Source organism: Stegostoma tigrinum, chromosome 21 (assembly GCF_030684315.1).
Source record: "Stegostoma tigrinum isolate sSteTig4 chromosome 21, sSteTig4.hap1, whole genome shotgun sequence".
Classification (NCBI taxonomy): Eukaryota; Metazoa; Chordata; class Chondrichthyes; order Orectolobiformes; family Stegostomatidae; genus Stegostoma; species Stegostoma tigrinum.
Window position 1 is genome coordinate 46,742,228 of NC_081374.1, and position 27,146 is coordinate 46,769,373.

Sequence of the window (27,146 nt, forward strand, 5' to 3'; positions counted from 1 at the left end):
AAACCGGAGCACCCGGAGGAAACCCACGCAGGCACAAGGAGAACGTGCAGACTCCACACAGACAGTTGCCTGAGGGTGGAATCAAACCCATGCCCCTGGCGCTGGGAGGCAGCTGTGTTAACCACTGACAAGGCCACCGTGCAGTGGGAAGGGTAGAGTGGATAGGTGAATAGAAGGTGGACAGGTTAAGTCAGGTCAGGGAGACGAGGAGGAGGGGGAGGGCTGGACATGGGATAAGGCGAAAGGTGGAGGGACTTTGAAGTTGGTGAAGTCAATATTGAGGCCATTGGGCTGTAAGGTCCTAAGATCTGTTCCATTCTGGGAGAAGCATTGGATGCTGGATCTGTGTCAACCCTGTAGAGCATGGCTCCACCCACTTCTCCATTCTTTTAGATAAATACATTTATAGGATTTCCTTAACATGAATTTTAATTTGCCAAAACTCCCATTGGCATTTTAGAAAAAAAACATTATTCAGATGGCAGGCAGTTTTCACTATTTAATGTAATCAGTGATTTCTTTTCGATGCTGCAGGACTCTGGTGATGCAATTGGTAGTGTTCCAACTTCTGGATCCAGGCTCAAGTGGAGATGTATCATAATATGTCTGAACTGGCTGCTTAAGTATATCTTCCAGCTGCTGTACATATACATATTACAACTTAATTCAGTTTTGCAACACTTGTACTGCACTTCCTATAGTCTCATGCATCCCAACCTGAATCCCCTTACTCTTCATCTGACCCTAAGCTTTAGACATCCTTTGGCAATACATACGGTTTAGTTTCTCTAAAGTGGCATCTCAACCCCTGCCTTCCTTCCTAGGCTTTAGGTTCTGATTTATCTTTTCTTTTAAATTCATTCACTGGATATGGGCACTACTGGCACATTTGGTCGCTTCCTAATTGCCTTTGTTGTAGCAGCTGTGAAAAGCCCAGTGTCATTCTGAATTGGTCACAAAGGAAACATCTCCTAATCCAAGATGAAGGCAACTTTCAACCTTGGAACCTCACCCAGTATCCCCCTCTCTTTCTCTCAACCCTACACCCATCCTTCCATTTGAAAGGACATCTTTTTATCGTGACACAGCTTCGGGCACACGTAGTGCATTTTCATAGAACTGACCAGTACTAACCAGAGTAACAAAATAGAAACAAAATTCACAGATCTGAAACTACATGCACATTGTGATAAGATATTAATTGAGATTGTTTTCAAAGAAAATCTGTTCTGGGATTATTGTCGAGTTTAAACACATGTTCCGTAATAATGAAAGTATGATGTAGCTGACCCTCTGGAGTAGCAGACTGAACATCTTACGTGTTTACAATTGCAATAATAACTGATCACTTTTGCTTCTGATTCGCAAGGCTGTGGTTTCATAATCTAGGTTTCATTCTAGTGCAGTTCCGACATGTTGAAAGTGCTATTTGTCCTTTTCAGGTGCAGGTGAAGATTGTATGGTGCTTTTTCGAAGAAACGTAATAGAGTTCACCATGGCAGCCCAGCCAGTATTTATCCCTCGGTCTGGTCACTGCCAACTTGTTATGGCTTTCTGCTTTAAGAAAAATGGCAGCAATGTTTCTTGACTAACAATTGACTACTGTTAAGAACATAGGAGCAGAAGTAGATCATTCAGCCCCTTCTAATCAGGGCTAATTATCTACCTGAACTTCTTCATCTTGCATTTTGCCTATTTCCCTTAATGTCATTTTTATTGAGAAATCTATCATCTCTCTCACAAATATACTGTTTGACTGAGTTTCCACTTCAAAAAAATTCTTATTGTCTGCAAAGCACATTAGAACATAGAACAATACAGTGCAGAACAGGCCCTTCGGCCCTAGATGTTGCGCCGGCCTGTGAACTAATCTAAGCCCATCCCCCCACACTATCCCATCATTATCCATCTGCTTATCCAGAATTAAGATGACCTAAGGCTGTAAGTGGCATATTTACTATCCTAACGATGGCTCCACCCTTCTTGGGGCGTGGGGACATGATGGACTGGACCAAGACGTATATCATTTCTGGATTGAATAACTTTGTTTGCACTGGTTGCACCCTCCAACACGTGAATGGCAGTTCCTTCCGCAGCATTGAGTAGCATTGCCTGAAGTTAACTGATGTTTTCTTCTTCTGTTGGGCTCTTGTTTCCACCATTTGGTTATTTCTTTTGTCTTCTGCTTCCTCTATGCTTCGCCTGACTGCTCATCTCCTGACACCTCAATCAGCGATAACGACTTCCTTTGCATTGACTCAAAATGTTAAGTCTGATTTCTCTCCACAGATGCTGCCAGACCTGTTGAGCTTTTACAGAAATTTCTGTTTTAGTTATGATTTCTAGCATCTGCAGTTCTTTTGGTTTTTATTTAACTCCTTTACAACTGTTTTAGGGAAGGTCTTTGCTCACACTGTTCAGACCACACTGCAGACTCTGGAATCTTACATCTATCCAGTGTTTCAGTCCACCACCCTCAGAACAGTCCACCGTCAGTACTGTCAACCTGAGGTCCTGCTAGTGGACATCGTTATATCACAAATGTAGACTGCCTGTTTGTCTCGTACTAATGGCGAGCTCACCGAAGAGCCATTGTCCATATGGTTCCTATGACACAGTGAATGGAATCATCACTGACTTGAGAACAGGTACGGTGGGGATCCCCACGTACTGTTGTACGTTTACATTTGGCATTCTGTCTTGGCAGGAGATGCACAATATTTGTCTGAAGTCAATGTGTTCTGTCACTTTCTTTGGCATGGAAACATTGTCCACATTATCGGTACTGTAAGAAGTGTGCTGAGCACACAAGCCTGCTATGCACAGAACTTTGTATTTTTGGTTAGTTTGCTGTTGGTTCACAATCAGTCTTTTGAATTTTACGTGACACCTTCAGTTTTGGCAATCCTTGTGCTGATTTCGGAATGAATGCACAGATTATAGGCACAAGATTCATGATATTGTCAATTATCTCCAGACTGAGGTTGTCTGTGTTGTTGGAAGGTGGAGACTGTACATCCAGGACCATATATTTGACCTTCCTGATGCTGATTGTCAGTCTAAATGCCTTACAGGCATGGGAGAATTGATTGTGAACTGCTACATGCGAACATCAGTAATGGGATGCCAGTGCTGTGTCATCAATAAACAGCAACTCAAAGGTCGCGGCATTGTGTACCAAGACCACAGAGTGCAGTCTTGCAAATTGACAAGCCTGCCGTTAGCTGTGGCATGCAGGTCGATGCCACATTTGAGTTGCCAGTAGTATTCATCACCAACATAGAAAAACATTCCAAAGAATGTTGGCTTTACTCCACTGCTGACCTGGAAAGTGTCTGATTTTGCTTCACTGTAACTGATGAAACCAAGTGTTCTCATGGAAAGAAGAAATGACACTCAGGGGTCCAGTTTAGGGAGCATGTTTTCGCTGATGAATGTAAAGGCCTCTGTGATGTCCATGAAGATAATGTAGAGGAGATTTACCAGGATGTTGCCTGGTCTGGAGCGAAGGCCTTATGAAGAAAGGCTGAGGGACTTGGGTCTGTTCTCATTGAAGAGAAGAAGGCTAAGAGGGGATTTAATAGAGACATTCAGGATGATCAGAGGATTAGATAGGGTGGACAGTGAGAGTCTTTTTCCGAGGATGATGACGTCAGCTTGTACGAGGGGGCATAGCTACAAATTGAGGGGTTATAGATTTAAGTCAGATGTCAAAGGCAGGTTCTTTACTCAGAGAGTGGTAAGATTAGATTAGATTCCCTACAGTTTGGAAACAGGCCCTTCGGCCCAAAAAGACCACACTGCCTGTTGGAGTATCACACCCAGACCCATCCCCCTATAACACACACATACCCCTGAACACTATGGGCAATTTAGCATGGCCAATCCACCTAGCCTGCACATCTTTGGACTGTGGGAGGAAACCGGAGCGCCCAGAGGAAACCCACGCAGACATGGGGAAAACGTTCAAACTCCACACAGACAGTCACCCGAGGCTAGAATCGAACCTGGGTCCCTGGCGCTGTGTGGCTGCAGTGCTAACCACTGAGCCACTGTGCCGCCAATAAGGGCGTGGAACGTCCTGCCTGCCAATGTAGTGACCTCAGCCATATTAGGGGCATTTAAACAGTCCTTGGATAAGCATATGGATGATGATGGGATAGTGTAGGGGGGTGGGCTTAGATTAATTCACAGGCTGGCGCAACATCGAGGGCCGAAGGGCCTGTTCTGCGCTGTATTGTTTTATGCTCTATGTTCTATCTCTTCGGACATGATGTGTATTATTACATTTACTCGTTTCTGAATCCTTTTGTAATCTCTTTGCATCAACTTAGTTTTGCACCTACCTTTGTGTCATCAGCAAACTTGAGTGCAAATGTTTGATCCACTGTCTAGATTATTTCACATTGATTGTAATTTGAGGTTTAATCACTGATCCTTACAGTACGCCACCAATAATACACATCTCTGGAGTAGGTGGGACTTGAAGCCAGGCCTCCTCATTCTGAGGAGGGGACATTACCACTGTATAACAAGAATTCCTAAAATCAGCCTTTCTCCCTCTTTATTCGCAACACAGTAAAACTAAAACCATCAAAGACTCTCAAAATTGACCCTAATGGTTCCTCACCAGAAATTCGCATATTGAATCCCAGCCTCTGTGAGTAATCAATTCCAGACACTAGTTTGTATCTTACACAAAAGACTTAGCCATTTGTTAACAATGTAGTAACATAGCAGAGTAAAAATAAACAACAAAGTAATGTTAATTGTAGTTTTTAAACCATAAAAGCCTTTGCTTTCTCGTTATTCACACAAAATCTGGCAGACAAACAAGCACAATTAAGGGGTAAATAAAACTAAATAACAAAACTGGCCAGGTTACTTAATTGGTTGTCATAACGCATTGTTCCATAGGCATGGATGATGGTTTGTTGGTTGGTTTTTTTGAACATGTCAATCAGGGCCACCTTTTCAGTTCATTCAAATGAAGACATTTATACTTAACATTTAGCTTACTATTTTTATAGTATAGGATAGTAACTTATTCTTACATGTATTTATGAAAATACAGTAAAATGTGAATAAATCACCATAATCTGGCACCACTTTTATTACATAATTTATAGAAAGAAATCCTTTATTCATCACTGTATTGAGTACAGGAGCTGGGAGGTCATGTTGCAGCTTTATTGGACATTGGTTGGAGCACTTTTGGAATACTGTGTTCACTTCTGGTCTCCCAGCCTTGGAAGGATGTTGTGAAACTTGAAAGGGTTCAGAAAAAAATTACAAGGATGTTGCCAGGTTTGGAGGGTTTGAAACTTTGGGAGAGGGCTGAATAGACTGGGGCTATTTACTCTGGAGCATCGTAGGCTGATAGGTGACCTTACAGAAGTTTATAAAATCTTGAGAAGCATTGATAGGGTGAATAGCCAAGGTCTTTTCCTCAGGGTAGTGGAGTACAAAACTAGAGGGCATAGGTTTAAGGTGAGAGGGGAAAGATATAAAAGGGGCTAAGGGGCAACTTTTTCACACACAGGATGGTGCGTGTATGGAATGAGCTGCCAGAGGAAGTGCTGGAGGCTGGTACAATTACAACATTTAGAAGGGATATGGATGGGTATGTAAACAGGAAGAGTTTAGAGGGATATGGGCCAAATGCCGGCAAATGGGACTAAATTAATTTAGGATATCTGGTCAGCATGGACGAGTTGGTCCAAAGGCTCTGTTTCCATACTGTACAGCTCTATGACTCTATGACTGTAAAGATTATAAAAAGTTAGGACAACTTTCTTTTTTTGTTCTATCCATGGCTTCTTGATTTCCTAAATGGCTACGGGACGCTGTCACATTCTGCAGCTACCAAAGCTGTCCCTGAGGTCACAACACCAAGGAGGAAGCATGCTGAAGCAGTCCCCACTGCCACTGACCGGACCCAGAATGTTGCCTCTGCTAAAACTGCCTCATCACTGGCAATACTCCAGCTGCCACAATAGCTCAGAAACTGTTCCAAATCATGAGTGCAGGGGCTCATCTTGATTTCTGAGAACTGATTGACCGTCCAAATTAACTCCTGAGGACCAAGCGATCCCTCCCTCAAGAGATTATTCACTCTCCATAGTTGCAGATGCCACCAAAACATCAGAGGAAAAGGATGCACCCCAATTCATTGACGCTGGAACAGTTGTTCAAGCGTGACCACTATGGCCGTGAAGAATGGACCAGATCCAACACTCAACAGCTCTCTGCAACCTTTCTCCACCACTGCAGCCACAAAAGGCGAATTTTATTCAAAAGTTAAATAAAGAAAATAAAATTTTAAAAAAGGAAAGAAGGATGTGGCCAGTCAACTGAGAACGCGGATAGGCCCAGAGACCAAACACCCCCTACCCTGTCACCTCTGTCATCTTTAACCACTGGGCTTCCAAGAGTTGCTCATGGGAGGCTAGGCGGGGAGCTTTCAAATCTTCATGTTATGGCATTAATGACCAGATTCCTTCTTCACAGAAATTACAGTTCAAAAACTAGTTCCAACTCTGGCCACTTTCTGACAGACTAGCCATCTTCTCCATGAAGTCCCAGAAACCATTCAATATCTGCCATCTGCTTGAGTATGAGGTCTCTTCTGGACTTGCTGGATTCAGTTCCTGGACACTGGCCTCATTAATGGCCAACTTTTGCCATGTGTTTAAACATGATGCCTTTCCCCACTGACGAAACATCTGCAAAACCTTTCAATCAGGAGCCAACAGTACTTAACTTCTAAACCAGGTTTGGTCTGTTTTCCTTTAAGGCAAGCTGTTGTCCGTAGTCCAAAAGCCATCTTTAGCTCACAGTTCCCAATCCACAGCTCCAAACCAAAATTGATAAAAGAACAAAATAAAAGTAATGAAAACTCAGCACAGGTTCTAATAATAGTGTTTACTATTTGTTAGCCTGTTTTTAATCCATATTAATATGCAGTCACCAGTATCAAGAACCCTGATAAGTCAGTGGGTAACTTGCTCACAGTAAAATGCCCAGTTTCTGTTCTTGTAGTTACAGTATTTATATGGCTAGTCCAGTTTGGATTCTGGTCAATGGTAACCCTCAGATGTTGATTGTAGAGGATTCAGTGATGATAATACCATTATAGGTTGAGGGGTGTGGGTGATGGTTAGATTCTCTCTTGTTTATGATGGTTATTGACTGGCACTCAAATGACATAAATGTTATTTGCCACTTATTAGCCTAAACCTGAATGTTGTCCGGGTCTTACTGCATATGGACATGCACTGATTCATTATCTGAGGAGTTGTGAGTGGTGCTGAACATTTTGCAATGTTCCCACTTGTGATTTTTTGATGGGAGGAAGGTTGTTGTTAAAGCACCTGAAGTTGTTAGGCCGAGAACACTATCCTGAGGAATTTGGCACTGTTATGGTGCAGTAGTAGTGTACATACTCTGAAGCAGAAGGTCCAGGTTCGAGACCCACCTGTTTCAGAAGTGAGTTGTAACATCTGTAAAAGACTGATTAGAAAATACCTTCTCCAAGGAAGTGCTGCAGCAGTGTCCCAGTTATGAGATGATCGGTGCTTTGTGTTGGGCAAGACTTTAAGCAGCAGAGAGCTATCCCCGAATCCCTTTGACTCCAGTTTTAGTAGGGCCTGAGTGAGCATATTATTGTTGATTAAGTGCTGCTTGATAGCACTGTTGACAACACCTCCTATCACTTTAATGATGATCAATAGGATGATATTTGGCCAAGTTTGTTTTATCCTGCATTTTGACATACCTGGGCAATTTTCCACATTGTTGTATGCCCAGTGCTGAAGTTGTACTGAAACAGCTTTGCTAGGGAGCATAGCTAGCTCTGGAGCTTAAGTCTCTAGAATCATTTCCAGAATGTTGTCAGGTTCTATAGCATTTGCAATATCCAGTGCTTTGAACAGTTTCTTGATACCACATGGAGTGAATTGAATTGGCTGAAGACTGACATCTGTGATGCAGGGGACCTCAAAAGGAGAGCAAGATGGATCGTCCATTTGGTACCTCTGGTTGAAGATTGTTGCAAATGCTTTACCCTTATTTTTTGAATTGCTATGCTGAGCTCTTCCATCATTGAGGCTTGGGATATTTGCGGAGTTTTCATCTCTATTTAGTTTTTTAAACAGCCACCACCATTCACAAGTGGATGTGGCAGGACTGCAGGGTTTCTGTTTGAACCACTGATTGTGGGATCTGTTGTATTCTACTTCTGTTGTTTGGCATGCCAGTAGTTCTGTTTTGTAGCTTCACCAGCTTGACAGCTCATTTTTAGGTAGGCCTAGTGTTCTTCTTGGCATGCCTTCCTGCACTTTTCATTGAGCCAATTTGTTCTCCACCATGATAGTAATATTAGAGTGGTGCATATGCCAGCCCTCAAGGTTACAGTTTGTGATTAAATATATCTCAGCTTTTGCTGACGCCCACAGTGGCTTCTCGATGTCAAGTTTTGAATTGCTAGATCTGTTTGCATCTGTTTGATTTAGAGTGGTAATAGTTCTACACATCACGATGGAGCTTATCCTGATGGTGAAGATAGGACTTTGTCTCCACAAGGACTGCCATGGAGAGGTGGTCCTGAGACAGAGATTATGAGGACAGCAATCTAAGAGGACAGCCCCCCAATCTAAACTCTACATCCTTAAGAACTTAGCTAGCTTAATCAGTCATCATTTTATGAAGCCTCAACTGGTGATGGACATTTGGAGTCCCCCACCAAAAGTACATTCTGTACTCTTTCCACCCTAATATATGCTTCCAGATATTGTTCTATGTGGTGGATAACTGATACATCAGTTGAGGGAGATCTGTAGGCAATTTCAGCATAAATCTCAACCGGGGGTTTCTTGCCTTTTTTTGACTTGATGCCATGAGACTTGAGAAGCCCAGAGTCAATGTTCAAGATTCCCAGGACAACTCCAGCCAGACCATACAACTGTGATGCCACTTCTGGTAAATCTGTTTTGCCTGTGAGGTGATGCATATCCAGTGATGGAGATAGTAGTGCACGATTCATAGACGTCCTCACAGATTAATAACCTTACAGCATAAACCATTTGCTTGGCTTGTCTGTTGCTAATACGAGTTCCTGCACTTTTGCCAAAAATGTCACGATAACTGAGCTATAGTTCTTTCTTCTTTCCATCTTTTTTTTGAATAGTTGGATTTCCCTTGCTTCCCTCCAATTCTTGGGTCAAAATAATCAAATTCCCTCTCTAAGGCCATTGCAGATCAACCTACTGCATGTAGACTGCAGTGGTTCAAGAAGACAGCTCACCACCACCTTCTCAAGGGCAACTGGGGGCAGGCAATAAATGCTGGCCCAGACAGCGACTCCCAAGCCCCATGAGCGAATAACAAAATCCATGGGCTTTTTCTTGGTCAGACTTTAAAATTAATTAATCATGCCTCTCCAACTTCAGTTCGTCTTTTCTGGAATTTCAGTTTGTTTCCTCAGCCTTTTTCCTTCAAGTTGTGGGAGTTGAAAGTTGACTGCTGAATGATTCCGTCCTCGTATAACTTGTTTAATCTTCCATTAATTTAAGCCTTTTATGCACGGTAGCCCTTCCAAGAGAAGGAAAGAACAGGCAATGGGGCACTAATAGTTACATTTTTGAAACAACATTTTTTGGGGGGAGGAGTTGATGGCCTTGTGGTATTATTGCTGGACAATTAATCCAAAGACTCAGGTGATGTTCTGGAGACCGGGGTTGAAATCTCACAACAGCAAATGGTAGAGTTTGAATGAATTAAAAATTTCAAATTACAAGTCTAATATTGACCATGAATCCATTGTTGATTGTTGGAAAAACCCATCAGATTCACTGCCATCCTTACCTGGTCTGGCCTATATGTGTCTCCAGACTCACAGCAATGTAGCTTACTGTTAGCTGCCCTCTGGGCAATTAGGGACAGGCAATAAATGCCGGCGTTGCCAGTGATGGCTCGATCACATGAATAAATAAAATAAAGTACTCCACAGTACTGTGGGAAATGACGCAGTGGTTTTCTGTTAGCATTTGAGTTATTTTGCCTTATTCACTTAAGATAGAATTACGTACTTGTATGAACAGAATAATTCCATTAATGCAACAAATGGGACGAATATGTTTTAACTTGGTTGTTACTGCTGTATAACGTCATTATATATTTAAATATAGTTGTGCATACATCACTTATAACTTTCTAATGTCTCTTCTAGCAATTCAGGATGCATGTATCGGATTGTGCAAACTACTGGTCTGGATGGAAAGAACCTCCTGAAGCTAATACCACTTTCCAACATGCCTGGACACTACATCCCAGCTATTTCTCTTCCCATTTCTGTGCCCACCACTGCTACCTCTTCCAAAGTAAATGTGTCAACCGTGTTTCACGTGACAGCATCACCTAAAACGACAACTTGTAATACGCCAACGTGTTTTCCTGTGTTACAGCATGCCAATACAGGAAAGATTCTAATAGCAGCACTGGAAGGATCAACTGCCCAAAGTGGAACATCTCCCATCAATCCCTCACAGAAAAATACATTTCCAGCATCAGCAGTTGCATCTTTGCAATGTCCTAACCTACCATCAGTTACTTTGTCCAGTTTGCCTGTGCAGAAGATACAAGCTGCTCCCAGTTTAACTACAGGTCAAAAGTCTTCTAATTTAAGAACAGATAGTTTGCCTACTGTACCAGTGCAGGTGACCCAAGCATCTTCTACTTTGGCTCTTGATCAAATGATTTATAATCTATCTACAGCCACCTTTCCTGGTCCAGCTGCACAGACCATCCAAGCATCTTCCACTTTGGCTGTTGACCAGAAGACTTACATGCTTTTAAAGTCTCCAGTGTTGCCTGCTGGTCATCATCTTCAGATCCCCGCAAATGCAGAAGTCAGATCTGTTCCAGCATCTTCTCTGCCCATTGCTATCCGGCAGAAGATCTTGTCCACTACAGCGCCCAATTTCGCTAACACAACTGCATCAACAAAGTCAACTCCAACTGTCATCTACGTTTGCCCAGTGAACACAGTGAAGACAGTGCAGAAGCGCCTCCCAAATATTCGTCCCAAGAACATTTTGAACATGAGCACAACTTCTACCACTTGTGATAGCCCTGCTGTAAGTACTAATACACCTCCTGTTGTTGCTTGTGGTGAAGTTGTTTCTAATGCTGAGCAAACTTTGTCCAAGGATAGCCCAACGAAATGGGTTGCGCAGGCCAATCCTCAGTCTGTAGCACACTGCCTTATTCCAGTTAAATCTTCCAACAACCTAGCCTCAGAGATCTTAAAGACCTTGGCTGATCGGCAAAACATGGAGGGTGCCACTAACCTGATACCGTTGCCAGCTACTGCGACTGCACAAGTAGACTCTGACTTATTTTCTCTATTCAAGGAAAATGCGCTAGTCATGTACAATGGTAAAGTCTACCTAGTTGTGCAGAAGAATGGTGGATTGCCCAGCTCACACCCTGAAAATGCTTCAGATACCACCACTCAAGCAGAGGTGGACTCTACATTGTCGGCTGTTGCATCACCAACTAGTTTACTAACAAAAATCAAAGAAGAACCAGAGGATCCTGATCCTAAACCTGTCACACAGGAGAACAAATTTATAAATCGGCCAACAGATTTGTGTAGTACAACGGCCAATGACCAGGACAGGAGTCAAGATCTTCCAGGCAAACAGCCTGAGGTGAGCTTTCTCATAGTTTTAAAGTTTTTGGTTAGGTACTGTGAAGAAACATTTACACCCTCTATCCTATACTTCATAGAACTGTAATAGTAGAGTAATATAGTATGGAATGAGGCTGTTCAGCCCTGTGTGTCGGCCCCTAGTTTTGTCTTGCTTTGAATGCTAAAGTAGTTGATTGTTGCAATAGTAAACTGCATTTTACTTAGAGTTCTAGTGAGACATTCCTAGCATTTTGTGGAACTGAAGTTTTTTTTTACTCGTTAGGTTTACATATTCCAGATGTTGTTCATAACTTTAATATTATGCAGAAAGTGTGGTCTCTTGTTTACTCAAAATCCTGGAATTCCCTTCCTAACAACATTGTGGGTCTATCAACAGCACACGGACTGCAGTGGTTCAAGGATGCAACTAATCATCATTTTCTCAAGGGTAACTAAGGATGGTAATAAGTGATAGCCCAGCCAGTGATGCCCACGAGAAATGATTGAAAAAAAATACAAATATCTGATATTGTAATGGCCCTTGTCATTGGAATTTCCCAATCAATTCAGAACGGACGTTCAATGTCCACAAAAAACCTTACAATTAAGTGTACTGTATCTGCTTGATGATTAATTGAAGTACAGAGTGTTATGCTCAAATGGAATAGCAGACTGGTTTTGAGAAAGAAAGCTGGGACATTAGACTGGAACTGACTCAGGCTATAGAGACATAATACATGTGTATATGTAACAGTTGTGTTTCTGTCTTCACTTTTGTGTTGGATATCAATAGATCCAAATGAACTACATTGTTAATTAACAGTTCGTTTCATGCTGATTATTGTTGATTCATGCAGGCCCCTTGTTAACCTCTGCTGTTTTGCTTAGAGATATGCACAAAGATTGTGGAACAGCTATTTGAGCCTGCCTCTTTCCTGCTCAGATTGTGATGAGATGGGGGACTACTACTGATTTCTCATTTCACATCGGGCTGCTGAGGCAAGACAAAATGTGCAAACTTCAGTGCCTTGACTTTGGAGCCCTGCATTCTGTTGACGCTCTGTGATTCATTCAGCTTGTAACTATTAATTATTTCTTGACAAAATATATTGCAATTCAGGCAGTTCAGATAATGCTAAGTTTGCAGTTTACATTGGGTATATAGTGTTAAAAAAACCTTTGCACTTTTATTCCTGTTCAGTCCTTATTTAGTAACCCACAATTCATTCCATGCATAGAACATTATATACAAAAGAAATAAGCCTTTGCATTTGTTTAGTGAATGGTTAGAGGATGATGTATATTGAGTACCATATCAAGCTTAAGTGATTCAACTTACCACAAATCACTTGAACCTGATGTTTCCTTGTAAGGTACTTGCAGGTATTTTTTCTCTTGTTTTAATCTCGTTGCACTACGTGCCACCTAATATTGAATCATTATCGTGTGATGTTATTTGACTTTCACTATGCCACAATCTCACTGCTTGAGAAAAAAATAGTAGTTTTTAGATAAAATCAAGCAACAAAAGCAGAAATTGCTGGAAAAGCTTAGAAGTCTGGCAGCACCTGTGGAGAGAAATCAGAGTTAACGTTTCAGGTCCAATGACCCTTCCTTAGAACTGATGGTAGCTAGGAAAAGGTTGGCTTTTTATGCAGAAGGTGGGACAGGGGAGAGGAGGGGGGAGGTGGAAGTTTGGTAAAGAGTAAAAGAGTAAGCAATAGGTGGAGATAGAGCCCAAAGAGAGAAAAGAACAGTTGGACAGGCAGAGGAATGGATACTCAGCTTAGGTGAATGAATAGCTACCAATTGAGACAATTAGCAGCTAACAATGAGTTGTGTATCAAAGCAGACAATGCGATAACAAGGTCTGGTGTTTGGGCGTTGGGTAAGGACACAGAAGGAGGTGCTGCCTTAAACTGCAGAATCCAATATTGAGTCCAGAAGGCTGTGGAGTTCGCAAGTAGAAAACATAAAGTCAAGCACTTGTTTCAAGTGCTATGAAATTTGCATCTGTAGCTTGAACATAGTTTTGTCACGCTTAGGCTACAACACAGCACTATGAAGTTGGCATTGTTAAAGAGACTCACTAGCTGGAATGGAAAATGAAAGAACATCTCACTGGTGCAGCTCTCCAATGATGAAACCTGGGACATCTTAAAAGAGCTTTACTCTCTCCCTAATCATGCTAATCAATTTGTAAGTGCTTTACTTTGACATAAGTTTTTGGAGTGAAAAGTGTTCCATTCGCTAGGACTAACACCTGATGAGTTTAAAGTTAATTTATATTCTCTGAGTTTCCCTTGGAGATGTCAGTCAGGATTCTACTTTGCAAAAACCTGCCATCAGGGAGCAACCCCTTATATCCTGGAGGAGTTCCGTCAATTGAATGGGGTCACAACAGTAGGTCAACCAGTGCAACCAGTCCCATGAAGTCATGCTTTGAGCTTCCAATCTTAACATTATGCCAGTGACTACAGTCCAATGGAAAGGTTTCCATTTATATCAGACATTGGCTATTTTTAAGGATGTTGTTTTCATCAAAAGCGTTAAACTGAACAAAAATGACCCTCTCGACCTACATCTTCCCTTTTCAATTTACAGATAAAATTATGACACCTTGTTGTGTTACGGTTTAATAAGATGTTGAGTTAAAATTGTTTTAAGTTTCACCCAGCAGGATTGATTTTTTTTCTTAAACTGTAGCTATCTGATTCGTCATTAGTTTTCATGCAGGGTATCTTATTCAGAGTGATTAGTAAGTTGTAAATTGTTTAAGCACTACAGTTGCAAATCAGTAGCATCAAGTTCGTCACTGGTATAATTTTAATATTATTGTCTCTTGTAGTAAAGTGTATCTGGCTTGAAGACGACTGTAAATTACCATTGCACAGTTGTGCTTGAGAGCACTGCAATTCAAGATAAATTGTCAAGAAGTATCTGTATTTGTTTCATGATTAAAAACGTTATTCCTCTTATTTCCCAACCTCCTGTTAGCATTCTGAGTCGACTTGTGGGACCACGAGGGGGGAATCCGATGAACAGTTGTTGAAGAAAGCAGGAATTTACACCTCTGTGCAAATCTGCCTCACCAGAATATCCCAAAAGCAGCTGGACCAGTGGACCAGAGATGTACAGTTGGACAGACAGAGGAACACTTCCACCGCAAACTCTAAGCCAGCGGATTTATCGCAACTATCTTTGAAAATAGATAACATAAAGACTGAAGCAGTTTGCAAACAGACGCAAGTGAATTTGAAGCCTCCAGTCATTAAGACAGAGGCACCTATAGAGACAGAATATTATGCAACCCACACAAAGGAGATTGAGGTATATCTTCATTTCAGTAGCACTAATTATTTTTTTAGAAAACCTCTTAAGGTTGTTCTGTGTGAGATTTTGAACAGACTATTGTGAATAGAGTCTACAGAAATTGATTGCAAATTAATTTTCAGTGACTGTTGAGTGCGGAGTCTTTAATTTCAATAACTACAAATACATGCATTAATAAGCTACATTTTTAGTATAATTCAGTGTATTTCCCCTCATTTTCTTTATTCTTCTTAAAATGTGTATTTCTTTTGGGACTGACGGACATTCAGTCCTCTTGTCATGTGACCCTGCTTCCCATTGAGCTTCAAACAGAGTATTTAACTATCTTTTTAACTGTGGACAGTATCATTGCAGAACGCAATCTTGTTCTTACTAGATGCCGAAAATTGGCTCAGTGGTTAGTGTCGCTGTTTCACAGCACCAGAGACCTGGGTTGGATTCCAGCGTTGGGTGTTCGTCTGTGTGGAGTTTGCATGTTCTCCCCGTGTGGGTTTCCTCTGGTTGCTTCAGTTTCCTCCCACACTCCAAAGATATGCGGATTAGGTAGATTTGCCATGCTAAACTGTCTGTAGTGTCCAGGGGTGCACAGGCAAGGGTGTGTCACAGGAATAGAGTAGGGGACTGCGTTTGGATGGGATGCTATCTGGAGGTTTGGTGCAGACTCGATATGCTGAATGGCCTCTTTTTGCAGTGAAGAGATTCTAGTATTGCTGTAAGGAACATAAATCCTGGTATATCTTTCTCTTAGTTCAGGAAAAACTGAAGCCAATTATAGCATCTGTACTGATGCCCAGGCTGGTCTTAATCTAAAGACTTAGTGGTCTTTCTTTTTTTAACTGGTGTTTTTGGCTTAGCTTTAAGCTAATTGGTTCCAACTTAGCCAATTGGGGAACACTGAAGCTCCTTTAATGTGTATTTTTAAAATGTATGAAAATGCCTTAGATTTGACAGTGGAGTCATTAGAAAGAAAAGACATGCCTTTATATAGAGCCTTTCACAATGTCAGGTTGTCCCGAAGTTCTCCATATTTAATACAGTCAATTTAAAGTATAGCCACTATTCTAATGTAGCAACATGTGACAGCCTGTACACAACTAGCAAAGTTTGACAAACAGATGACCATCCATAGAGCGATTAATACTGGCTGGGACATGAGGGCTAGACTCCCCTTTACCTCCCATGGTGCCTTGGTATCAAGTACATCAACCTGTGATGGAAGATAGAGCCTCTCACATGAAAGGGAGCAAACCCAATAATGTAACACTGTCTGTACCATACTAAAGCGTCAGCCGAGATTGTGTGTTCGGGTCACTGGGCTTGAACTGCCAACTTGCTGAATGGTTAAATATACTAGGAACTGAAGCAACACTGAAACCAGAGAAATGAAGATGTTTTCTTTCACAGGCTAAAAATAAATTTGGCTATGTCTCCATGTAAAATTTAAAGCATTTTACTAATGATGTAAATACATGCTTTGGAGGAAATGCTGTAATTTTATATGAAAGTAATAAAATCATCGTGAGCAGGACCTTTTATATGCAAAACAATCTTGAATACATATATGGTAATTTTCTGATTATTTTTAAAAATTGCTTCCCATTTTAGGTGAAAGTGGAACCTGAATCTCCAGTGAAAAGAAAAGCAGAAAGCATTCAGTCTTCACCAGCAGTTAAGAAACAATGCCTAAAACGATTCATTCCAAACTGGGAATCTGAGCATGCCTACAGCTGCCTTCCTATGTACAATACAGAAGAACCCACTCGTGATACAGAAGCAGCCTGTCATGATACAGAAGCAACCTGTCATGATACAGAAGCAACCTTTCATGATACGGAAGCAACCTCCCATGATACAGGAGCAACTCCTCATGTTATAGAACCAACCTCCCATGATACAGAAGCAACCCCTCATGCTACAAAAATACCCTCCCATGATACAGAAACAACCTCCCATGTTGACTCTCACTGTGAACAGGAGACATCCACCAGCTTTCTTGAGCCTACCTCAGTGCTAAAGGAGAGCATTGGAATGGACACCCTATCCGGGATAACTTTGGGAACTGAGACAGAAAGTGCATCCAACTGCTCAGCTGTCTCCACAGACCCTGTTCCTACGGCCAGCACTTCATCTCCTTCAATGGAATACTCTGTTCCAACTGAGATCAGTGCAGCATGCAGTTACACTCCTCTCCCTCCCTCAAGTATAGATGAAACTACACGTGATGAGAAGATCAAGCGGCTGAAGGCGATTCTGAAGGAGAAAGAGGCTGCGCTGGAGGCAATACGGAAGAAAATGGTTTTAACACCTTTATAAATTTTTTGACCTAAATTAAGATTTTGTGTCCATGCTGTGCTCTTTATTTAAATATCTGGATGAACAGCATTCTATGTGAGCTCAGTCTCCATTGATCAGTTTAAGATGACAAATATTTAAAATGTTTGTCTCTTTAAAATATTTATTTTGCTGCATAGTTGAGAGGCAACTTTTGAGTTTTAATATTTGTCATTTTAAATTGTAGTATTTTGATTTATAACCAGGAATGCAAATGTAAAGAGTGAACATATAATAGTATAACTTTCTATTTACTTGTGCATTTCCTAGGCATATAACTCCATTTAATAGTTGAAGGTATTGTTCATTCAGAGTGCTGGTGCAGACAGAACTGGCCGAAGGGCTGATGTGTTGTAATAATTCTGTGGTTCATACTTGTGGACCAACAAACCTTTCAAAGGGAGCCAGTTCCAGGATTTTAACACAGTTTTGTGAAGGAAAGACAATATGGTTCCAAGTCAGAATGGCATGTGGCTTGGAGGGGAATTTGCAAACACCAATACACCTACTTGTGTCTTTCTCGGCAATGAATGCTGCAGAGTTGAGAGATGTCCTGTAAGTTGTGCCAAATTGCTGCAGGAGATCTTTTATCTGGTACATGACAGCTATAGGGAGCCTTTGGCGGAGGAAGTGAATATTTTAAGGTGGTAAATGGAGTGCCAATTAAGCAGGCAGTTTTGTTCTATTTGGTATCAAACTTCTTGAATGTTGTTATAGCTCCACTTATCCAAGAATTTAGATGGTATTTCGTTACTTTTGCATGATACCTTTAAACGATAGAAAGACTTTGTGGGGTCTATGGATGAATAGCTCACTACAGCCAACCCACCTTCTGATTTGCTGCCATTAGGTATACGTATATATTATCTCTATTATACAGCAAGTTAGCTACTAGTCAGTTGTAAGCCAAAGATGTTTAAGTTTGGAGTTCTATGATGGTATGTCACTGAATGTTGTGAAGAGTTGATGAATCATTCATCTGTTGGAGATCAGTCATTACCTGGTAAAGGTATGAATGATGATTGTCACTTGCCAGGTCAAGGCTGAATGTTACCTGACTCTTGATACATATCAACATTGTTCCATTATCTGAAGAATTGCAAGTGGAACTGAATGCTCTGCAGTCATCAGCAGATGTCTCCACATCTGACCGTGTTGGTGGAGCAGCTGAAATGATGGGCTGAGGAAACTGCCTTGAAGAACTCCGCCAGCAATGTATTGGAGCTGATATGGTTGGCCTCCCAGCAACATTTAATTTATGCTGCTTATCACTCTAGCCAGTGGAGAATTTTCACTAGATTCCCCTCAATTTGCTGGGGCACCTTGTCAGTCTGCTGAGGTTTCAATTAATATTCCTTCTGTTTGCCATTTTAATTAACTTTATTCATATTTATTTCTAAGTAATTAGGATTTTAGTTTAGAATTTCTGGAACTTAAGGTTCTCAAGACTTTGAGTGATGTCCTGAGTTAATGTCCCTGTTTATGAACCTTTCCTTTTTGTGCAATTGATAGATTTTATGAGAGCTGTGGTTGATATCCATTATATATTATTTCTACACAGATGCCATTAAGAGTTATTTCTTCTTTCGTTCACTTATATTTGTTTAACTCTTAGAAAGCTCCAGAGTTGAGGGTAGCAACTATGCAAAGTGCTCCTGTGTTTTACTGTGGCAATTCAGGACTGGTACGTCAATCTTTAGCCTTCCAAATGTGTGATCTTGATTTCTTTGGTTACCTGGAGTTGCTGATCATCTTGGTAAACATTTAAATATGGTGAACGTTGGAATATCATCCTTCAAGAGAAAATAGACTAACAGCTAACAAGATAGTGATTCAATGTTTAGACTGAAATTACCATACAATGTATGGCAAGCCACTGCAGCACCGGTTAGTGCCTATCCTTAGGCTGTATGCTCTCTATGAAAAAGGGCACCCTCAAGTTTGGATAGGCCACTGATGCTCATGGCTACTGATTCATTGCTTATTTTTTTTGAGCCTGACTATTAGATGTGTTAAAGCTTCAATTAAATACTTCACATAAACCTTGGGGATGGCCTCATGGTTTTAAAATAATTATCATACTGTTATATTGCTGATTGCAATAAGGCAGTCTTAACAATTACTCTTGATTTTGACCCATTTACAGAGATACTTCAGATTCTTGTTAAGATTTAGACCCTGGGACTTTGGAAGGAAATATACATTGCAAATTTGAATACGTTATCTTTCAACGATTGCATATTCATGAGCAGAGCTGACTTGTTCATTTAGGTCAGTTAGAGACTTCTGGGAGAGCTGTTCATTTGTATAAGTTCAAAAATTTCAACTTTGGGTGGAAAAAAGTTTTATTTTGTTCTCTTGCATAGGAGTAGAACATATATTTACTTAGTCGATGTTGGAGCACTGCTATTTATTAAATAAAGTATTTGAAAATACAAAGCCACATATTGCAAGTGCCCATCTTAATAATCCCTCGTAGCTTGTAAGTAAGAAACCCTGCAGAAATATATGTGGTCATTTGAATTAGTTTACCTACATCTTTAAAAAAAGAGTTACTGTATATAAAATATAAAGTTGCTGTTTGGAAAATTCTTTATACTTCAGCAGATGGATACTAGAACGTAACTGCCAGAAATGGTGAAACAACTGTAAGAAAGGAAATTGGTTTCTTAGAATAAAATCCCCTATTATTTAAAGAAATGTCTTTTCTGATTGTTAACTTTTTTCATTATTTTATGTGGATAACCAAAAGCAAATGCTGCTGAGCCCCCACTTCCCACCCCAGTCTAAAAGATTCTGTAGTCTATGGCAAAAGGCTAGCTGAGAATTAAATAATATGTAAAGTTCATGTAATGTATGAATCATTCAGCCATCCATGTCCTCACTCAACCTCCTTTTTAATAGGCTCAAGTGATAACTTATTATTGAGTAAAATACTTCTTTTATTGGAACACATAGTTAACTTTCTGAAGCCTTGCAGTTTGAGCTGGCATTAAACAAACCGATTGGCAGGACTTGTGTTTGTACACCAATATCAATAGGAGTAATAAGCTGCCAGTTCTGAAAGATCAGTGGATCGTATGTAAAGCTATCTCTGCATAAGTTGTTGAGAAGAGTGAAACCACCTTTCATAAAACAAGTGGTGAGTATAGACAGCAAGCTTGGGCAGAAAAAACTGAAGTGAATATGTCTGCTAATGAGCCACATCCTAGACTTAGATCTGATGTGATACCCCTGAAATAGTTTATTGAAGAGGATAGGACTTTGGCAATAATTTACCTTAAAGTTTCAAATAAAAGTTCCAAAAGTATTTAGGACTGTTCTAAGATCTAAAAATGGTCAGCAGTAGGAAATTGTCTCTCTACCACAAGTATTAACCTATTATTGGTTCAAGTACTTTCCCTTAAAGGACGAATAATTTTAATATTTTTAGATCTGAAAACTCGGACAAGTAAAGCCTCTAATATAATGTCAATGAAATGACTTGTGACTGGTTAGAATAATTTCAAGTGCCTTCTGAGTGTCCCACTTTATCTAAGGTAGAGAAATAACCACAAAGTTTGCCCGCTTTAAATTGAAGATTGCTCTGATGCTTTATAGCCTGGATCAAAAGAAGGCTAGACTCTGAAAGATGACATTGGAGAAAGCCTTGGCAGCAATTTCATTAAAAGCTGTGCTCTATTTAAAAAAAAGTACAGAAAGGCATTTGCATTAGAACCCCAGTGCCAAGACAATCAGGCATCATTAGTAATTCATTCACATTACAGGTAACCAAAACCCAACTTGCTAATCTTTCAACTCGGTTGCATGAAATTGATGCTGAATATGTTCAGATGAAGCTTTGATTTTCTGGTCCAGGGATAATGTTAGTAGTTGTCTGGATTTTGGGTCATATTTATTCAGTTGCAAACAAACATTGATCTAGAAATACCTTATAATAATCTCTTGCCAGCCTGCCTAGTATGAAGTAATTGTGGCAATTGATTGGAGTGAGTACATGCTTTAGTGAAAGTCAATAAAGCTTTAAAATCAGTATCTAAAACAAAGAGGTATGGGCAACAACAGTGTTTCTGTAAATTGTCAACCTTGTTCATGATGGATATGAGTAAACCCTATTGGAACCTGATGAACAACTTTGGAAATTGGTAGGATATGGAACAGTGATGCATTGGCCACTGGATGGAGGGAGCTGGAACCATATTAAATGGCCATGTTATGTAGATGTCTGAATTACGTGGATGCAAAAGTTAAGATTCAGTACTCAGGTCAGATTGTATAGATATCTACATTATTTATTCTTGGATTTGAATGGATTAACACAGTGTAAGTGACATTACTAAACTCAAACATTCAGACTCCTACTTAGAGGGTATGCCTGAATTTCTGCTGGAAAGGAATACAAGTTTCTGCCTTTCCAATCGAGGCCAATACAAGACTCAGAGTGTAGATTTTGCTGAGCAGACAGCAGATATTTGATAGTTATCAAATGTGGGTCTCAAAATTTCCACTGTAGTCTTAATGCTGCATAGTAGCATATATAAGTTTTATATGAAGTGCTTTTCTAGTCTAACTCAGTAACGAAGTCACAGATGGGAGTGGGAGAAGATTAGGCTGCATGTGTAATTGCAAACATTAAACAGTCATGTCAGCACAAATTCACTTAAGAGTCATAAAAATGTACAGCACAGAAATAGATCCTTTGCCCTAACTCGTCCATGCTGACCAGATATCCTAAATTAATCTAATTCCATTTGCTGGCATTTGGGCCATATCCCTCTAAACCCTTCCTATTCATATACCCATCCAGATTCCTTTTAAATGTTGTAACTGTACCAGCCTCCACCACTTCCTCTGGCAGCTCATTCCAAGCACATACCACCTGTGTGGAAAAAGTTGCCCCTTAGGTCCCTTTTAAATCTTTCCCCTCTGACCGTAAACCTATGCCCTTTAGTTTTAGACTCTCCTACCCTGGTAAAAGACCTCGGCTATTCACCGTGTCTATGCCTGTCATGATTTTGTCAGGCTCCAGAGAAAATAGCCCAGCCTATTCAGCCTCTCCCTCTAGCTCAAACCTTCCAACCCTGGCAACATCCTTGTAAATCTTTTCTGAACCCTTTTGAGTTTAACAACATCTTTCCTTCATGGCCTAAAAGGAGATGATGCCTTGTTAACTTTTGTGACAAAATATTATTGGCATATCCCCATTGGGAAATAGATTTCTGTTTTACCTTTGACATTTTATACAGTCAGCTGTGAACTAGAACAGTGGAGAATTGTGCTCAGTTTAGTCAAATCGATGTTTCAAGACTGGCTCAGGCCAGTTTTGAATATGTAGTAGTATCAGGCTTTTAGCTGACCAAACAAATTCACAGTACTGCCTATAATAGAAGGAATTTAGTCCCACATGCTTAAACTTGGTGTGAATGTAACTTTAGTAGGTGATAACTAAAAATCAGCTTGGACCATTCTCACAAGGCCCCATCTGCATTCTAGGCTGAGTGGAAAAAGATTTGATTGATGCAGTATTGAAGACAAATAGGGAAGCTAGCTATTCTTGTTGTTTTGGCCAATGTTTAACTGGCTGATCAATGTCACAAAAAAAATGATTTCGTCACTACCACATCAGTGTTTGTGGAAGCTTGTTGTTTGCGAGTTAGCTGCCCTGTTTCCTACATTACTACAATGACTGCACTTCAAATTTTCTAAATTAGCTGCAAGTGCTTTGGGATCTCCTGAAGTCGTGAAAAGTACAATAAAAGTTTAAGGCCGTCGTTGTTTCTAGATTGCCAGTATAATCCCTTCTTTCAATATATCGACTACAATGTAATTTGAGTCCATCCACCAAAAAGTAGTCAAACAACCTACAACAAATGTGTAATTCTGTCTGTTGTTATATGTTTTGATTTGTAGTTAAATAAGCTTGAATCAACTAAATGTATCAGTTCTATGCGCACAAACACTCTGACTGATGCTAAAATTCGCCACAAAGTCTCCATGTTGCTGAAATTACTGGGAATGCACATTTTAGAATTCCAAGGATCAGAATAAAAAGAGAAAGCAAAAGAGATGTCAGTTCCAATTATTTGTAAAAGTAAATTGAAGCCACATACTCTCAATTAGTCTTAGTTGTTAAAACAACTCTGTCCATGTCAAGTATGACTTTCTTTCATTGCTACCTTGCTCAAGTTAAACCATGGCAACAGTGAGGGAAGGTGATGTTGGGCAATGTTTTTCACATACTTTGGCCAAGGCCTCACTGTTCACAAGATCACCCTGATATATGTGGGAAGATTCATTCAACCTGTCTTAACCCATACAGCCAGAGAGACCTAACATTATCCTTTTTTCCTTCTTCAATAATTCCATGTTAGTCTCTCTAACTACCCAAAATTTCAGTCTGTGAACTGGAGCCTTCCCCTGAGTGAATTAGATTTTTTTTCTACTGCTTGGAACCTACTCCAGCTCTTGTGGTTTCAATTAAGACAATGTACAGTGTTAATTTTTCCACAGTTTTTGCTTTGTTTATAAAGGTCTCCTTTATGTAATCCCTACCTATGAAAAGCCTTTAAGTTTGAATCCCCATCAATTGTCTTAAGGGCTTGAAGTGCCCAGAAGTTATACAATGCTCAAGTTGCTATCTGAGTTGCATTTCAATATGTTTGGGATGTGATGTTACCTTATTGATTGCAACTCTAGGGCATTTGGAATTTGGACTCTATGGAAATTCTTAGTTCTTTTTCATCTATCCTTAGCTTTTCCTTTTTACGTCAGTGTTGTGTCTGCTAAATTTTGTTTGTAATAATCAAGTTTCTAATATTTTGCCTGTCTTACCTCTTGGTTCCAAAGTTGCTTCACAGTGGGACCAACTGTAAGCACCACATCTGAGGTTTGCAATCCAAGTTGTTAATCTGAATTGTTCCAAGGCTGACCTGGGGCTCCCAGGTACTTTGATGTAGTTGCTGTGTCCAGTCCTTCTAGATATCGTTTTAGCTGCTTCCAATACTGACCTTAGATCCCAGCCTCTTGCTGTGTCTTATGAGGAGTTGAATCATTTGAGAGTTGGTCATGTTTGTTGCTGTTGGCTTGGTTATGGGGTGGGTGTTCCTTTGCTCATTTGTATTAATGAAATAAAAACAAAACAACAGCTCCTCCAGCCTGTACTTCCAATCTATAAACCCATAGCTGATACTGTTATCAGTTTGCTGCCTGTTCTCCATAACTTACAAGTCTGTACCAGTCTCAGTCCTCCAGATGCCAGCAGTCCCCTGCAGGCTCACATACTTCTAACTGGCATCAGTAATATTTGGATTTGATTTGATTTAATTCATCGTAGTCACATGTACCTAAGCACAGTGAAAATTTTGTTTTATGAGCAGTACAGGCAGATCACAGCAAACAAGGACATGCAGACCATAAGAGTGTTAGTGTGAGGTCTATAAAGTTGTGGCTGCACAGGAGATTCACAAGGCAAAATCAACACTATTTGAAATTAGAGAGGTCCATTCAGCAGTCTCATAACAGCAGGGAAGGAGCTGTTCTCGAAGCTGTTGGTGCTGGTGTTCAAGCTTCTGCATCTTCTCTCTGAGTCTAGAGGTTGGAGGAGAGTGTTACCAGGGTGTGGTGTTCTTGATGTTGGCAGCCTTTCCTCTTCAGACACAGTGTTGCTGCGGGTCAGTGATGGGCTGGGTTGTGCACACTTCTCTGTGGAAAGTCACGCCCTCTGAGTTGTTTCTGAACGTGTGGCGTTTGTTGAAGCTGGGAGAAGAGGTCAGACAAGAGCTGCCCCCTCTGCCACAGTACAGCCAGCCCCTGCTGTTGTGGGACTTTTCCCAGACAGGCAGTGCTGGTTTCAGGGCCTCGGGAGAAGTCTACCCCCTTTAGGAGGAGAAAGGGGGTGGGATCAGTGCAGAATATACAGTTTCGCAGCCGGAACGAGTGACATCGGTCATTGTTACAGAGATGGTGGGAACTGCAGATGCTGCAGAAGCTGAGATAACAAGGTGTGGAGCTGGATGAACACAACAGGCCAAGCAGCATCAGAGGAGCAGGAAGGCTGACGTTTCGAGAATCACAAATGTTGAAACGTGTGTCCCTGTCTGGGTGTGACAATGCGTTACCACTTTGATTGCCAACTCTCTGACTCTTGTCTTGTTCGTTTTAGATGAGACCCAAATCGCCAGAGAAGAGTAAAGGCGGCCACGGCAAGTGCTCCTCGACTAGTAAGAAGTCACGATGCAAGAAGTGGCTATTGAACAGGGAGTCGGAACACGCGTATAGTTGCCTCTCGGGAGTTCCCGCTGCCGGAGGCGGCCACGCTAACCCCCAGGTGTCAGGGGCCAGCTCGGGAGCAGCAGTACACACCGCTCTCGCCGGCAGCTCGGCTCCCAGCCAGAAACCGCTCACTCCGGAGGAGGGGCTGCCTCACTTAAGCGCCGAGAAGAGCACACGGGACGAGAAAATCAAACGGCTGAAGGAGATTCTGAAGGAAAAGGAAGCGGCGCTGGAGACGATCCGGAAGAAGCGAGCTTCCATGTCCTTGACCTAGGTTCATCCAAGATTTCAGGGTCCTGATCATTCAAGAACTGATGTGCACCATTTTGTGTGATTTGCATCTCGCCTTCGAGATTCATATTGGAAGTGTTTTGTCTTTTTAAATGTTATTTTCACCGGCATTGGATAGAATATTTGCTATCTCACATTGGAGTGAAGTTAGCTCTTTATAATGAGGGTGACAGTTCTAAAATATTGTACAATGTAAAGGACATTTTAACTCATGTTGGTTTGTTGAGTAAATTGTAACGTTTCTGTACACTTGTTTTAATATAGATTAAATCAGAATGTGCATTTTATTCCTCTCTATATTCTTGCAGAAGTTCTGAGTCGATGGACGAAGGTTATATGCATATTTTTCCAAACATTGCGAGAGATTGAACATAAAACTAAGGATCTTATGCTTCTGTCGGCGTCTCAGGGAAGGTTTATAACATAGCGATGAGCTGGTTGTTTTATCAGGGAAAGTTGGAGAGACCAGGCTGGTTTCCACTGGAGTTCAGAAAGACGTGGGGTGACTTTGAAGTGGAAAAGATCCCGAAGGGTCTTGACAAAGTGCAGGTGGGAAGCATGTTTCCTCCTGTGGCTCAGTCCAGAACTTGGAGACATTGTTTCAAAATTAGGAGTCACCCTTTTAGGACAGAGATGAGGCATGTCATATTCTCTCAGAGGGCTATATGTCTTTGGAACCCAACCTCAGAATGTGTTACAGGTGGGTCCATTGAAGCTGTTAAAGGTGGAGATAAATTCTTGTTAGGCAGAAGAATCAGAGGTAATGCAGGATCGATGGGAATATTCAGTATACCAAGAGATCGATCATGATTTTATTGGTTGGGGCTCAAGCTAGAAGGGCAGAATAGCCTACTTCTAGTTTATATATTCTTTATTGTTAGCGTCGCATTGTCATACAGCACAGAATCAGACCCTTCGGCCCAACTCGCCCTTGGCTAGTGAGCTACCCCATTTGTCTGCATTTGGCCCATATCCCTCTAAACCTTTCCTAACCACTTACCTGTCCAAATGTCTTTTACATGTTATAATCGTACCCATCTCTACTTCTGGTAATTCCTTCCATATATGCAGCACCATCTCTGTGAAAAAGTTGCCTCTCAAGTCCCTTTTAAATCTTTCTTCTCTCACCTTAAACCTTTAGTTTTGGGCTCCCCTATCCTCGGGAAAAGATCTTGGCCATTCACTTTATCTATGCCTCAATTCACTGTGTCTATGCCCCCACTACCGT

General features: G+C 40.9%; 1 protein-coding gene across 3 annotated transcripts in view; it reads left to right on the forward strand.

Annotated features, from left to right (window-relative positions):
- The window catches only part of LOC125462930 (mucin-2-like), a 50,547-nt gene extending 24,342 nt beyond the window's left edge, over nucleotides 1–26,205 (forward strand). For all 3 annotated transcript variants that reach the window (XM_048553444.2, XM_059653504.1, XM_048553445.1), the window contains 4 exons: nucleotides 10,229–11,711; nucleotides 14,690–15,022; nucleotides 16,631–17,320; nucleotides 25,518–26,205. In XM_048553444.2, the coding sequence (XP_048409401.1) occupies nucleotides 10,229–11,711; nucleotides 14,690–15,022; nucleotides 16,631–17,320; nucleotides 25,518–25,901 (2,890 nt within the window). In that variant the 3' untranslated portion in view covers nucleotides 25,902–26,205. The remainder of the gene's footprint in view (nucleotides 1–10,228; nucleotides 11,712–14,689; nucleotides 15,023–16,630; nucleotides 17,321–25,517) is intronic.
- Nucleotides 26,206–27,146: the final 941 nt, after the last annotated feature.